General features: G+C 36.3%; 1 protein-coding gene across 11 annotated transcripts in view; it reads left to right on the top strand.

Moving 5' to 3' along the window:
* TFDP2 (transcription factor Dp-2) overlaps positions 1-17,138 on the top strand; it is a 119,009-nt gene that overhangs the window by 51,049 nt on the left and 50,822 nt on the right. For all 11 annotated transcript variants that reach the window (XM_078071019.1, XM_078071025.1, XM_078071001.1 and 8 more), the window contains one exon: positions 16,125-16,228. In XM_078071019.1, the coding sequence (XP_077927145.1) occupies positions 16,125-16,228 (104 nt within the window). The remainder of the gene's footprint in view (positions 1-16,124; positions 16,229-17,138) is intronic.

The following is a 17,138-nucleotide window of genomic DNA, read 5'->3' on the forward strand; positions in this document are numbered from 1 at the left end:
ATTTAGAAAAGTCTTAGCTTGGAGTTAGCCTTTTTATCATTTTACCGCTTTTATTTTAAGCATATTTTTAAAACAACCTTTAATTTAATAAGAAAGTAAGATTCTACACATTAAAAAGCCTCTTTGTCTCTTAAGACTTACACTTCCAGTTTCTTTTGAATGATCTTTGTTGCATTAGACAGTATTCATATGTCTTTTGAAAGCTAGTTACCTAAACGGTTTTCTTGAGCATCTTTTTAGTTTTATTGAGAAGTATTTTAAATTGAGCTTTTCTGAGCTCGATTGCTTATGTCTGACACAGTCTCAAGTTTCCACTGAATGGTAACAAAGACTGTAGAGTGTTGTTGGTACTGCAGTGAGAGGCATGCTTCTTTAGACCAGGTAAGAGAGATCATTTTGTTTCTTACTGCTGGGTGAGTTTTTACCACGTTTATTTTATATTCTTCCAGCAGCAGCAATATTAAGTTGATAAATAGCCAAGAGCACGCTGAATTCAAGACGTCCTTGCTTGTTGCAGACAGGAAAACTACAGGGTATGGGGGTTGGGTTGGGCAGGGGGGGAGGGGTAGAGTAAGCTTAGTTTATCACTCAGTTACTTATATAAATCCATTAAAATGTGAAAATAATTCTAGAGCTCAGTTTTCCTCATTCAAGAACTAGGAAAGCAGTTGAGGAAATGAATAATTTTGAAGGTACTTCATAGTTACTACTTGTGAATGCAATTCAAATGATAGTTTTTACTTTCATTTCTTTCCAGTAGTTAATAAAATAAGCTTTGCCCTTAACTGTACATTTTTTTTTATTTATGAAAACTTTTAAATTGTCAACAGCAAAATATGTTTCCTCAGGATCTTTGAAATAAACCTGACAGTTAAAAAAATATTTCAGCTTTTATAGCTGTTCATTCCCTTTTTTCCTAGTACATTTTTCTTAAAAGTATTTGTGCTTTGAAAATGTCAGCTGTATTCTAATGAAGCTCAGGCATTGTTTGCTCATAAAGGGGCCGGTGCATTCCACTGCTTTATGGTTTATTATGAGGCACAGTGTGAGAGTGTGGGTGGCACCATTTGGTGTCTGCCTCTTGGAGTAGTGACTGCCATTATGTTAGTATTGGATTGGCAAAGAAAATATAGCATGCAAGATCCCATATGAATCTGGAACCTATGAAGAAAAGCTTAACCCTAAATAATACTAAGTGAGCCCGGAATGTGTGACAACTTGATTGAGTTGATCACTTCAAGTATACTCTCGAAAGTCTGTCTTTCAGTTACAATTAATATTCTACAAGAGTACCTATCTCTTGTTTTTTGATGTATATAACATTTACTCATTCTTTGAATCTTAATAAGGAAGTGAATGTTTCTAGATAAATTATGACATTTTAAGTAGATACAGTAACATTTTAAATAATACATTTACTTAAAAAAAGAGTTTTACGGAACTTAGTGTGGGTGGGGAGGGGGAGTGAGAGAGGAGGTCAGGCAGAGAGCCTTTCTTTCAGTTAGGAAAGCCCTGATGAAGAAAAAAGCAACAGATGTTTCTTCTGTTACAATTGAGGTTGTTTTATTCAAAATTCACAGTAGCTGGAATGGGGAGGGGAGGTCATAAATCTGACTTAATCAGGGAATAAATAAAACTTAGTCATTTAAAATTTTTTCCTTTATACTTAGATTTTGAGAATCAGTAGAGTAACATACCTTTTGGAGAGGCTTTTTTTAATCTTAAAAAATTAATGTGTAATTAATGGAAATGTGAGAAAGTTAATTTTCGTGCATGTAAATTACGGAAAAAATGATCATTAAATCCTACAGAATATTTGGAAAAAAGCCTAGCCATTATAAAATATATAAGGAATACTTAGGTTGCAAAAGTTTGTAATTGCACAATAGGTACTAAGCCTCAAAATGAAATTTCATTATGAAACATTATTTGCATATAGTGTGAGAGATCCTTTTATCTTCAGTGAGAAGCATAAGACTTATCCCAAAAAGATCTTTGAATAAGAAATGTGAGAGAAATATTTTGAGTTTAATTGAAATGAACCTCTAAAAAGAAAGATAGTAAGCTTGGATTGGCTGCTAATGGACAGAGAAGAATGTTTATTTGCTGAAAAAAGTAGCAAAGGAAGAGCTTGGAAACAATACACATGTAATGAAAGCAGTCAAAATTTAAAAAAAAATAGTTTTTGAATTTGTAGAATTCATAACGAGTAAAAACCTTTCATTTTACAAGTAACAAAGAGAAGTTCTGTGCTGTTGTATAGTGTGCATTTATACACATTACAACTTTATGCATTTCTTTAAAGTTCGCTCTTGAAAAACCAGTGCTGAGCACCACATCTTTCACATATAAGGCACATAGTAAAAATTCGCCATACCCTGCACTGTAAAATTAGTAAGAATAGATAACAGCCAAAAAAATTCTGTAAACCATAGTTCAAAATTTGTGTAAGGAGCAAATATTAAATGGTTTTCTAAATGTTTAATTGGTCTAAAGAGAAGACAGGAAAAGATAGCAACATTCAAGAAAAATTTCTCTTGCTCTTAACTGGGATCTGTGGGCTTCCCTGAAAATTCTCTTTGCTTCCCATAATGACAGAATTTAGAGATTTTGAAGCTTTTCAGATCATTGTTTTAATTAAGATTACAATAAGATTCTAAAATTGATCTTCATACATTTTGCTTTTTTAAGGAATAGCAATAGGTAGCAGTTGAGGGTTTTTTTTCTTTCTAAGATAAGTAAAATAACTTACATGGAGTTTAAAATGGATTTATAGGGGCGCCTGGGTGGCTCAGTCAGTTAAACATCCGACTCTTGCTTTTGGCTCAGGTCATGATCTCAGGGTTGTGAGATGGAGCCCCGCTGGGTGTGGAGTCTGCTTAAGATTCTCTCTCTCCTTCTCCCCTATTCCCTCCAAAGAAAATGGATTTACAAACTATAGGTCTGACTAAAGTAAAATTTTTTACAATTTTGGTCAAAGTATATATAGAAATAGCCCTAAAAAAAGTTGATGGCCCCACATGTGATATATAACTATGACAAAATCCTAGATTGTAGTTATCAAAAATGTGTGTCACGATTATAAATGTAGACATGACAGGGTTATTTAATAGCATCAGCAACAACAATACAGAAATCTTTGAGAGTGTTAACCCCTTCAAATTAAGAGTAACATACTGAAAGACTTTCGGAGTGGGGTACCTATAGTTCTCGCCTTGTATATATGAACGCTTTAGCACAAAACTGAGGTCTGTGGGAATCTGAGCCTTACCTATTCATTGTTTTCCAAGTTAGAATACCCAGAGAGTGACTAATGTAGACATTCTCTCTGCCTCATATATATGTGTGCGACTAGAAACAACAGCAACCTAAAAATCTCTTCATTTCTGAGGTGGAGGTCAGAGGGAAGATTTGCCTGATGCCTATATTTTTCTGAAAAGAAAACCTTTTACATTGTTGTTTAGGAGCAGATAAAATAGTATGAATATTGTGCTTTAACTGTAGTATGAGTTAACTCTTGCGAAAGGATCCAGGAACCTATCGTGTAATAACAGCATTACTTTCTACCAAGTTTGAAGCAACCAATTTGTAAATGAACCTTTGGATCTTGACTCTAAAGCTGGAGACCATCAGTAGGAGGCTTGGTTTTTGGCACTTTGATCATTTATGGTACAAAGTTTGTCACTGTCTTGGCAATTTCTCTGACAGAAAAATGAAGAGACTGCTAATTGACCACTTACGGTGTGTCAAGTAGACCCAGGGAACTTAAGTGTAAGAGTTTGCAGAATCTTTTTTTTTTGAAAAATCTTTTAATGGGTAAGATTTTAATTAAAAGATTTTTGTTGATGTTGATGTCTAACTTTAAGATTTCTTGCTCTTTAAAATATGATTTAGATGTAGCTTCAATAATAGCTCTCAAATGGAACATATTATTGAAAAAGAATCTTCATCATTGCAATTTTGAGTATGGTATTATGGAATTCAATGATCCCGTTTTCTAATTTGCTAGGGAAAAGAACTGCTTTGAAACTATAATTCATGGGTGGTCTTTGGTCTTTCTGAGTTTAAGTGTCCTAAAGTTTTAAATTTATTTTAAGAATGCAATTTTTAAATCGTAGGTCTGTCTGCAGTCATTGCCATCTTTTATAAATATTAGAAAAATATCTCTCCTGACCGTAAATTTTTTTTTAAAGATTTTATTTTATTTATTTGAGAGAGAGAGAGCGTGCACACATGAGAGAGCACAGGCAGGGGGAGCAGCAAAGGGAGAGGGAGAAGCAGGCTCCTGGCTGAGCAGGGAGCCCGATGCAGGGCTTGATCCCAGGACCCCGGGATCATGACCTGAACCAAAGGCAGACACTTAACCAACTGAGACACCCAGGCACCCCTTCACTATAAATTTTAAATGATTTATTTGTTAACACATTCTGGGGCAGGTTACCATCTTAGAGGGGTTGTGGGCTTCTTCATGAGGATGATTTCCAATTAAGTGCACTTGGGTATTCTCATACTCATAAATTCTGATCTTTGTGGTTGCGCCCAGCTGCCTTGATCTACTCTAGCCATTCAGCGGCTGTTGGCATGAGATAAAATGTGCTCCCTTCCGCTCACTCTCTTCCTAGGAAAGAACATGGTGTCTGTGTGCCATCTGGTGGGTGTATCGGCTGTGGTGATGGTGCTGAAAGTAGGGGTTGAATGTAGGCTCAACACTGAAAAGATAATAGCATGTAAAAACAAGAGACTGAAGAAATAAGGGTCACTCAGCCCATTATTCTTTTTTAAAAATTTGGAAAGAGATAAGTGTAATGGCATCTACTTATACTCCATTACTTCCTTAACTTGAACAAAGAGAAAAAGGGACCTTGAAGCAGTCTTTCCCAGTCTTGACTGATCATAAGAATCACCTGAGGCACTTGTTAAAAATAGGCATTCCCACCTAGTTTTTGAGTCTGTGGATGTTGAGTGGAGCCCAGGAATGTGCATTTTGAATAAGAGGGACACTCCTTCCCCACCCCACCCCCCGCCCCCTTTACATCTTAGGACCAGGCACATTTGGGAAGAATTGCTATGAAGGATTGGAAGAGCCACGTTGTCTGAGGCCATATGGTAAAATAATTCAAGTATTAATCAGAAGATACATTGTCCAAAAAATGGGAAATTCTAATTAAGCAGGTAGAAGAGAAATGAGAAAGTTAAGATTTAAAGGTTTCCTTTACTAAGCAAGATAATAGAAAAAGGACAAAATGACATGTTTTAACTAAAGATAAAGAAGCCAATAGAAAGAGCAATAGAATCAAACCTGTAGGTGAGACATATTTTTGGACAGACATTTTAAAAATATTGAAAGGAAAAGGTCCTATAAAGAAAACCTAGTGAGAATGGAGTAAATGATTTCTAAGATCTTTTAGTTTTGAGGTTTGATGAACTAAGTGAAAACAACTATAATATTCCAGATGCCAGAGCTTGAATTAAGGAGTTCATTTAAAAAATGAAGAGGCACTGTTTAAATTCTGGCATACAGGAAGATGAAGAAAGAAGTTTTTTTTCCTCCTTTCAAAGTGAAGAATCCAGGGCATTTATGGTTTTAAATACCAGGGAAACAGGGAGCTAGCTAATTGTTTTTAAAGGTGTCCTCCATGTAAAAATGCTTATCAAAGCCAAGAGAACAGATTTAATCCTCTAGGGAAAGTATGTAGGAAAGACTGACAGAAAGATTTATTGACCCATTTAAGAGTATGCCCTTAGGGAAAAAAAAAAAAGAGTATGCCTTTAGGGCTAAGAGCCTGTTTCTTGTTATGGCCATTTCAAGTTCTTGGTTTGGTTCATGGAAAGCCTTTCTTTGGTTCATGGAAAGATGCTGGTTAGGTGGTCCATTTGGGGAAATCCTAGAAGTCGTGTGTTCTGACAGCTGCAAAAACAGCTAGGCTTTTCTTCCATGCCTATGATATGTGGGTACGTGCATTTCAGATCTTCTGTCCTTATCTGTGTACTATAGACTGCTTGAATTCCATTGTAGAACCAAATATGGCGGGGGTAGTTCTAGAGGCCGCTTTAACCATTAAACTATGGAGATATTAGGAACTTTTTTTTTAAGATTTTATTTATTTATTTGAGAGAGTGAGCGGGACAGAGAGCACACACGGGGGGTGGGTGCAGAGGGGCAGTGGGAGAGGGAGAAGCAGACTCCCCTCTGAGCAGGAGCCAGACTCAGGGCTCAATCCCAGGACCCTGGGGTCATGACCTGAGCCGAAGGCAGACCCTTAACCAACTGAGCCACCCAGGTGCCCGATAGTAGGAACTTTTATCTTCTGTTTCTCACACCTCCCATTTGTAGCAATGTAGTTATGGTTATGTAGATATGTTCTATTTTATTTATCTTGCAGGTTTGGCATTTCCAGTTGGATATGCTGCCTTTTCAAATTAATTATGTGTTATTAATGTGTTTTACTTATGAAAATAGTGCATTGAACTATTGGGCCTGAGTTATTTGTCAAATAAAGGTGATAAATAATCCTCTAAGCCATCCATACTGTTTCTCTCTAGTCCACTCTTCAGTGACATACATTGCTTTCTAGATGGCTGGCTGAAATTAGAAATAGTCTTAAGGTGTGGAATCTTTTTTCTTTGCAAAATGAATTGGCCTTTTCTAGAATTGACCTGTGACTTGACCTCATTAGTACTTTATTTGAAACCAATTGATAGTCCTTTACAACACTTATTAACAAATAGTTAAAAGGGCAATAATCCTTTTAATAGTTAAAAGGAAAGAAATGCTTGACAGTCCTGTTCTGACTCAGCTTATTCTCTGGTGGAAACGTTAATCACCAATGAAATAAAAGCATGTGATACTGTCACATAAATAGGCAGATCTGTGGAGCAGAATAGAAAGTCAGTAAATTGACCCAAATAAGTAAATGATCAAGGTAGCATTTCATAGCAGCATGGGGGAGGGGAAGTAGATTATTCATTAAAAATAGCCATCTGAGGCGGAGTTCCCTGGGTGGCTCAGTCAGTTAAGCGTCTGCCTTCAGCTCACGTCATGATCTCAGGGTCCTGGGATGGAGCCCCACGTCAGGAGTCTGCTTGTCCCTCTTCCCTCTGCCCCTCCCCCGTGTGCTCTCTCTTTTTCAAATAAGTAAATAAAATATTTTTTTTTAAGTAGCCATCTGAGGGGAAAAAATGGATCTTTTATTTCTCACATCAAATAGATTCCATATGGGTCAAGGATGTAAAACTTAAAACGAAGGCATTAAGGTATTATAAGAAAACATGGGGGATGTTTAATATAATCTTAGTATATAACTAATGATAGCTAATTTTGAAGAACATCATAGCCAACTGGAATTACCAAACCTGTAAGATAAGTAAAATGTAGCATGTCTGTATATAATGTGCACCTCCAAGGAGGGGGATAAATAAACTTAGCAGTTACTCTGACCTTCATTTTTATTTTTAAACATACTTACAGACCTTGTGTATGACACAAAAGTCACAAAAGAAAAGAATCACTATAAAATTGACTACATTCTTGGGGTGCCTGAGTGGCTAAGTTGGTTAAGCATCTAACTCTTGATTTCGGTTCCAGTTAGGATCTCAGAGTTGTGGGATTGAACCCCAAGTTGGGCTCTGTGCTGGGTGTGGAGCCTGCTTAGGATTTTCTCTCTCCCTCTGCCCCTCCCCTCCCGCCCACTCTCCCTCTCTAAAAAAAACCCAAGAAACTACATTCTTTAAAAATGTGCAAAGAAAATCGTATATAAAAGCAAAAGGCTAATGTCAAATTGGGAAAAATATTTGCATCAGGCATAACAAAGAATATACTTATTTTTTCAATATTTAAAGAGGGTCTACCAATAAAAAAATCAACAGCAAATGAAAGGTGGGCATAATTTTCAGGAAGGAAAATTTAGATGACTTTTAAACAAAACATCTCAGCCTTATTCATTATAATAAATTAAAACCAAAATAAAATGAGAAACTGTTTTTAACCTAAAAGTTGACAAAGTTCAATTAACACACTGAGATGGTAAGGATATGTGAAAATGGACATTTTTATACATTTCTGTATGGAGGGTGAATTGGTGCAGTGATTTGGTACAACCAGTATGTGTAAAGACATGAATAGTCATTGCAGTATTATTTGTAGTAATAGATTTTATTATTAATAATGCTTGCAATATTAAAAGCTATTAATAATGTTTGTAATATTAAAAGCTTTTCCATTACTAAGGGATTGATAAACATGTAGATCCATAAAAAGTTATACTATGTGGTTTACAAAGTAAATATTGAGGCAAAACTACATATACAAGTATGGGAAGACATCTAAGATAGATACAGTATTATTAAGTGGGAAAAAAGCAACATGGAAACTGATATAGTATTCAACTATATGTGAAGGAAAAAGGAACGTTTATGCATATGTGTTTGTTTATGTTAGAATCTTTCCGGAAGGTTATAGACAACCTGGCACTAGTAGCCATCACTAGGGAAGGGAATGGTTAGGTGGTGGTTGGAGATAGAAGGAGGCTTAGTTTTCACAATATACTCGTGTCTCATGTGTCTCACAAATTTGTATCGTATGCTTCCATCCAGACACTCATGTATTCATTCATGTATTCATTTTCGTGCAACAGTATTTGTTGAACTTTGCTATGTCTCAGGCGGGGTGTGCTACGTGCTGGAGATACAGCAATGGATGAGATAATGAAGCCCCTGTCCTGATGGAACTTAAATTCTGGGAGTGGGTGGGCTCTGGACAGATAATAATGACCTAAGCAGATAAATATTAATAGGCAATATATCACATAGAGATTAAGTATTCTGGTGAAAAATCATAGTAAATTAGGAAGTGCTTATATAGAGTAATCAGTCATCTCTGATGTGATGACCAAGCCACAGACTAGAAGGAAGCTGGGGAATAAGGCAAGTAAATATCTGAGGGAAGAAAGCAAAATGATTATATAATCTATAATTAGTCTCTTGTAAGTATGAAACTGCCTAGGTCACTTTTTCCCATTTTTCTATTAAGGTATAATTTGCATATAATAAAGCCTAACCCCATTAGCCTAGAGTTGTATGACTTTGACAGACACCTCCACCACCACAAACTAGGTCATTTTCTAACTATTTAGGGCTGAAGGTTAGCTTTTCCTTTGAAGTTGGACCCTGTGTGTATATGAGATATACCACTATTTCTGATTTGAGGTATTTATAAACCCGTAAAATAGGCATACTCTTTCTTAGAGTAAGTTATTAATTTGGTTCTTCTAGGAGGATGTGATACAGGCTTGGGTGAAGGTTTTTCCAAAAACTAAATCAGGCCAAAAAAAAATTTTTTTTCCCAGAAAGTCAGTACTGTGAAGAAATAACTTACACTGGCATCATGTAGACAAACCACAGTTATTTCACTGAATTTTTCATTTTAATTGGACATATTGAAGGTGACTAACTGGAACTAGAACCCCTTATAAGAATTATGAGTGAAAGAAATCTTTGGTGTCTAGGCAATTCTAATAGAAAACAGAAAGATTCTAATTACTCAGAAAATTGAAATAAAATTTTGAGCCAAAATTGTGTGCCTTTGCCAAGATTTGGCTAAGTTTTTAGCTCTTTTTCCGAGCCACTTCCCTAGGTGATTGATCTCATTTAGTTAATGTGGGGAATTGCCAAAACCCAAATCCAGGCAGGTCTTTAAATTTTTGTTTTTAATAAATACACCAACTGCCAGGAATTGGCTTCTGGACAGTGTCAAGCCCCTGTTGCCAAGGAGCTATGAATTAAGGCCAGGTACTTAGGAAAAAGTCTTTAGAGTTAGGTTGGTTTACTTCTCTTAACCTGGCTGAAATGTTGGGATACTGGATGTTTATAACCGATTTAAATATGTCCTTTTGAGTCAAAAAAGTTCTGTTTCTGCTGTTGAACCTAGTTGATTTGATGAAAGTAAACAATGTCTAAAATGCATGGCTTTTATTTCTGGATGTTATAATTATTGAAATCCCAGTGGAGCCCCTTTAACTACTTTCAAAGCAGATTTCATTTTTACTAATTATAAAACACAGATAGCTAATTTATAGATTTTTTAAAATTTTATTATGTTATGTTAATCACCATACATTACATCATTAGTTTTTGATGTAGTGTCATTTATAGATTTTTATCTTGTTTCAACAGCTGTGACTGATTCTTTCCCTTCCTCCCTCCCTCTCTTTTCCCTCCAGAATGGCAGTAGCTTTCTAAATTATAAAACAAGCACTTGCATGTTCATAAGATGTTTTTTCAAGTAATGAAAAAGTATAAAACAAGTAAAACATTTCACCATACTACTCACCAGAGATAACCTCTCATACATTTGTTGTTTATCTTGCCATACTTTTTATGCTTATAGAACTTATGAGTATGTAGTTTTTAGGTAAATGGAGTCATACTAATCATAGCCTCTTATAATGGGAACATTTTTCCATGGCAAATACATACTTGTAATTCTGCTTCAGGGACTGTATAATATTCCATCATGTACATGTACCAAAAGATATTTATGCATTTAAATTGTTTCTAGGTTTTTGCCTTTATCTATAATGTTGCAATTCTAGGACATGTATAACTGTTCTTATCTGCTTGGTTTATTAGGATATATATCCAGCAGAGGAATTGCTGCTCAGAGGGTATTCCCATTATTGGGTATTAATTGTGATGTTGATGCAGAGGCCAGGGATCAGCTTGCCACTTAGGCAATGGAGAGCAGCTGAAAGGACATTTGTTGAAGTGGAAAGAGCCTTTAAAATGTGTATAATTGTTTTTAAAGCACTTATTTAAAATGATGTCCTCTAACAGACAGACCCATTACCTCCTCTCTAGTTACATTGTCCGACTGCCCTCCAGAAAGACTGTCCAATATCTCTCCCACCAACAATGTGTTAGCTGCTGAGTGCAGGGGACAGTGTCCCTTGCACTGAATATGCATAAGTGCTTAACATTAGTACTTGACATATAGTAGCTGCCAAGTAAATATTTTGTAAATGCACCCATTATGCCACATTTTTACCAACTCGGCATTATCAAACTTATTAATCTTTATCAATCTGGTACATAAAATGGTTTCTTTTTCTAAAAAGTGTAAATTTTTTTTTTATTAAAATCAAGCATCTTTTCATATGATCATTGACATTTAGGTTTCTTTATGCCCTCAGCTTATTTTTGTATTGAGGTATTGTTTTACTGTTATTGACTTAAAAGTGGGAAGTTAAGTAAATACAAGTTTTTAAGGATAGTAATCTAATGACCTATATGTTGCAAATTTGTTTACCAAGTCTGAGATTTGTCTCTTAAGTGTATTAGGTCTTTTGCTATTTAGGAAACATTTATTTTTACTTAGTCCCATCTATCAGTCTGTTTTCACTTAAGATTTCTAAAGTCTGGGCGCCTGGGTGGCTCAGTCGTTAAGCGTCTGCCTTCAGCTCAGGTCATGATCCCAGGGTCCTGGGATCGAGTCCCACATCGGGCTCCCTGTTCGGCGGGAGGCCTGCTTCTCCCTCTCCCACTCCCCCTGCTTGTGTTCCTGCTCTCGCTATCTCTCTCTCTGTCAAATAAATAAATAAAATCTTTAAAAAAAAAAAAAAGATTTCTAAATTCTGTAACATGCTTGGAAGGCCCTTCTTCATCCCCAGATTATAAAAAACCAACTGAACCATCCAGGCATTATGGCTTTAATTTTTATGTTTAAATATTTGATCTTTTGGGAATTGATTTTTGTACAAGATGAGAAATTGAAATCCAAGGTTTCTTTTACCCAAGTGGACAATTTCTTATCTCAGAAACATTTCTTTCGTGTGTGTCTCTTTTTTTTTTTTTATTGAAGTGTAGCTGACGTAGTGTTGTATTAGTTTTCAGATGTACAATCAAGAACATTTTTTAAGGGCACCTGGGTGGCTCAGTTGTTAAGCGTCTGCCTTGGGCTCATGTCATGATCCCAGGGTCCTGGGATGAGCCCCACATCGGGCTCCCTGCTCGGCGGGAAGCCTGCTTCTCCCTCTCCCACTCCCCCTGCTTGTGTTCCTGCTCTCACTATCTCTGTCTCTGTCAAATAAATAAGATGTTTAAAAAAAACAAACAAACATTTTTTAAGTAATCTGCCCTTTCCCACATTGATTTGAAATGCTGCCTTTACCATATATAACATTTTCATATATACATGAAGTAATTTCTGGACTTTAATTTCTGTTTTGTCACTTTTTTTATCTGCTTCTTAGCAATATCACATTATTTCAGTCACTTCAGCTGTGTAATAATTTTGAAATCTGGTAGGCTAAAGTTCCCCTCTTTCCTGTTATTCTTTTTTTTTTTTTTTTTTTAATTTTCTTGGCTGTTCTCTGCCTTCACTCTTCCAGATGCACTTTAGAATCAATTTGTCAAATTTATTAAGTTCCCTCTAAATTCTTATGGTATTAACTGACATGACAGATCTGGCTTTAATGATATTTTTCATTTTGTTTTGACCTAAGTTTTATATTCTTAATTTTCCTTTAGTGTTAGGTTTAAAATCGGAGTCAGTCTGTTCCCTAACCTTAATTGTCTTTTTTTTGTATTTCTTGTTCCACTGCTTTTTGCAAGTTTTTTACTTTTGCTTCTAACAGTGTATCAGAAATGATCTCATCTTAAACATTGAGCAGTGCTAAGGTCATTTTTAAAAACCATCTGAGGAGACAAATACCAAATGGTTTAACTTAACATGTGGACTCTTAAAAAAATAAATGAACAAACAAAAGCAGAAACAGACTCATAAATACAGAGAACAAACTGGTGGTTGCCAGAGGAGAGGAGGTCAGGGGATAGATAGGTGAAGGGGATTAAGAAGTATAAACTTCCAGTTATAAAATAAGTCAGTCACAGGGTTGTAACATACAGCATGGAGAATATTAAGTCAATAATACTGTAATAATGTATGGTGACAGATGGTAACTGCACTTACCACGGTAAGCATTTTGTAATATATGTAATTGTCAGATCCCTATGTTGTGCACCTGAAACTAATATAATATTGTATGTCAGCTGTACTTCAATTAAAAAAAAAAATCTGAGAATCAGACTTTTGCAGGGCTGTGCTCTTCTCACATGCCTGTCCTGCATGGGACTGAGTTTATGGCACCTGTCTATCGATTACATAGCTGTTCTTCCCCCTAGAATCATAGATAATTATTCTCCAGTTAGAGTGGATTCTTAAATAGGTGAATAACCATATTTGGGAAGCTTGATAAGAACCTTAATATTTAGCAATTGGTAAAATATGCATGTTATATAAAAACAAAAATCAGTTTCATGGTTATAGAGGAAGGAAACTTTATTTGACATATTGGTTGTTCAAAATAATAAAGGACCTAGCATTTAAATTTATTTCAGACTTTATAAGTTATGGCACCAGTTAGAAGGTAACAACAACAAAAAATACAGGGTAGGCTACATTGCAGGAAATATGGCATCCAGATTAGAAAAGGTAATAGCTCCAGTCTATACTAATTAGTTCTTATAGTTTTGTGCACCTATTTTGTGCCAGGGACTAAACCAGGTGCTAGGATACAAAGCTGAGAGACATAGCCCACTTAGAACTAAGTAAATGATAGCTAGAACAAGCAAATGATCATAGGTTTTATGAAAAGTCAAAAGAAGGGCATCCAGGAACTCGACCACAGAGGCTGAGAACAGCTTATAAGGAGAGGTGACACACAGAGCAGAAACTTGGGAGGTGGAGCTATTGCCCTCACTAGCTCTGGGACCTTGTACAAATTCTTTAACCTCATTCTATCTCAGTTTCTAAATGTGTAAAATGGAGACAGTAATAATACATTTCACACTGTTGTCCTAAGCTTAATGAGATGGTGTATATATGGGAAGCCTCTGGAACAGACTCTGGCACACAGTAATGACTTAGAAAATGGTATGGAATGCCATTTTGAAGTGCTAGGGGGTAGAAGTAGCCCCAGCAGAGAGAGACTTCCAACAGAAGGAAAGGTGTGTGTCAAAACTGGAGTGGTTGAGCTGGGGCCTTTCTGGAATTGCAAAGTATTTAACCTGACTGGAGTGGAGGGAGTAGCTGAAGATGAAGCTGGGAAGGGAGGCAGGAGTGAGATCTCCAGATAGAAGCTGTTGTGCCATGTTGAGGAATCTGAGAGGCATTGAAAGTGTTGGGGAATCTTTGAAGGCCTAAAGTAGGGGAGTGTCCAGAACAGTTTCCCCAGTTGAAAAACTGGTTTGTTACAGATGTGTGGAGGGCTAGCAAAGCTATTTGAAGCAGCATTTCCAGTTAGAGAGGTTGCACACTGGAACCACCTGGAGAACTTTCAACGGTCTGATGCCCAGGTTCACTCCCGGCCAGTTTTATCAGCAGCTCTGGGGGTGGGACTGAGGCATTGGTATTTTTTATTGAGTCCCAGATAATTCTCTTGCACAGCTACGGTGTTGAATCACTGCGTTCGAGGGTAACTGTGTTCAAATCAGATTTGATAAAGTTTCAAACTAAACAAGTGGCAGCGGCATAAAGGAGCCAGAGTAAGGAGATAGCAGGTAGGGTACAGTGGTCAGTTGAATAAGGAGGGGGTTGATTGTTTCTGGACTGGGTCACTGGGATGATAATGATCATCTACCAAGACTCGGTCATATGCCAAGAGCATGAAGGAGAAACAGATTTGGCTATTAGACCTTGTTGAGTGGGCATGAGAAAGATGAAGGATTTGATTTTAAAATGTGGGTATTGAGGGAAAATGATACAGGGCAAATGGGCAGAGAGAGAAACTGAAGGGGAGGAGCTGACGGTGCAGTCGAAAACTCAGGAGGCAGTAGATAATTGATAAGTGAGACCCCTGAGTAGACACCATGTGCAGAGACAAAAAAGAAATCATTTATATGAGAATTTACATTCAGAGAGAAAGCAGTAAAAATAGGTGAGGGTGCAGATAGGTTCACAGGTCAGGGAAGAGAAGCTCTAATAGCTCTAATATAGCCTGATGGCCTGATTTCCTTACTGAAGGAAATAGGAGTATCTGCTGAGAATCAGGAGGTGAGAGGATGGGGTTAAGGAGTCTGGGCAAGTGCTGGGAGAGCCAAGGGGGCCATCTGAGAAGGAGGTGTCTCGTCCTGCTCTTAAATGCCATTTTTTTTCCCCCAGAGTTTCAGTATTGAACCTCTTTCACGTACTTTCTGGGTGATCTCCTCTGTTACATTAGATTATTAAGAAAAACATTGATAAACTGAAGTTGGTCCAGAGGAGTTAAGTAGTTGACACAGTTCAGAAAGTTATTGGTTAGCTTTTCATTTCTGGGGTCCACTTGGCTACCTTAATTTCAAATTTAAAGTGTTGATACTGGGGCATCTGGGTGGCTCAGTCGTTAAGCGTCTGCCTTCAGCTCAGGTCATGATCCCAGGGTCCTGGGATCAAGTCCCACATCGGGCTCCCTGCTAAGGCGGGAAGCCTGCTTCTCCCTCTCCCACTCCCCCTGCTTGTGTTCCCTCTCTCGCTGTGTCTCTCTCTGTCAAATACATAAATAAAATCTTTAAAAAAAATAAAAGTAAAGTGTTGATATCACTTGAAAACACTGTATACATCCCACAGTTCTCAGTATCACTAGGTGGCATCATATTTTTTTCTCCGGTGTGGTAAAACCTCAAAAAACTACCAACTCATATGAAAACATGTTAACTTTTAGTATAAATATTTTCTTTTATACTATAAATAAATTCTAATAGATACTTTACTTCATGTCTACTTCATACTTTTTTTTGTTCTGTGGTGTCTAATAAAGACCTAACTAGATTTCTCTACTCTGATATAAACTCTGATTTGCAGTATGTATTCTCTAAAAATTTTTTCCTCTGAAAACCCCCTAAAAGTCCAGTAGTTAATTGTCAGATAGACTGAACTATTTATTTTACAGTTTTCCTATTTAGCAGAACTAATTGTATTCACTACAAGAAAGCAATCATTAGAATGGCTTTTCAGTAAGGCTTCTTGTTTTAACTTAATTATTAAGATCATTATAAGTTACTTAAGCAAAACTGGGGTTAGGACCATGAATGTATAGATAGAAGGTGACCTTGATATTACAGAACATTAACCTAATATTTTGATATCATTTCAGGTAACATTTCATTTGTTGCATTTCCAGTTTCCAGCACCAACTCACCAACAAAGATTTTACCAAAAACCTTAGGACCAATAAATGTGAATGTTGGACCCCAAATGGTAAGAAAACCATCAAATCTTAGAATTTGACATTTTGCTTAGGCAAGACTAATTTAGAGGATAATAGTACTAAAGATGCTGGACAAAAATTGCAGTTCACTTCTTAACTCATTCACTTTTTTAAGAAGTTTTGTTTTCATCAGAATGTAACTGGTTAAGTCTTGAGGAAAAGAAAGACATTGTGCTCTTCGGTGTTTAATTTTCATGTATTTGAATCTGGATTCTGGATATGTAATATCAAGGTTTTTGCTTGCTGCCTATGGTAGGCTTCTCTTGTTTGTAATTTGATTAAATTGATTTGAAATCTGTTGTTTTATGTTCTCCTCTTTTTTTCTTATAAAATAACCTTTACTGCCCTAGGCTATGTACGCTCATATAAATTGAATATGATCCAACAGTTAATCTATATCCAGAGCTATCAATCTTTAGCAATAGAAATATGAATGAAAAATGGAAAATATTTAACTGTTTCTCTGAAGATATTCCATTAATTATGCGAGAGCTTGAAGTATATAGCACTTTTAGAAAAGCCTTATTTATAAACAAAGTCGCATGCAGTTACCCTAAAAACTATACTTAATTTAATGGTCTCAGCCACCATTAGCAAAAGTATGTAAACACTTGAACAGTAACTCTTCATTGTCAGTGCTTGCACGTTCTCATCTATAGAGCAAGAAGGATAAATTTTGCCCATAATACTCAGTACTGTGAACTCTGTTAAATGCAAAATTATTTAGGCGAAAAATATATCTTAGCGTATTTAGTGGCTTCAGCAAATCTTAAAGATTTTAAGACATTCAAGACATGACATTTTTCTTGATCACTTGAGGACTGTTAATTATCTACAGAATTCAAGCTAAAAATCTTGCACAATTTTCTGTAACTATGTAAAGAATGTGTAGTCTAGCTC

Source organism: Halichoerus grypus, chromosome 1, assembly GCF_964656455.1.
Source record: "Halichoerus grypus chromosome 1, mHalGry1.hap1.1, whole genome shotgun sequence".
Taxonomy (NCBI): Eukaryota; Metazoa; Chordata; class Mammalia; order Carnivora; family Phocidae; genus Halichoerus; species Halichoerus grypus.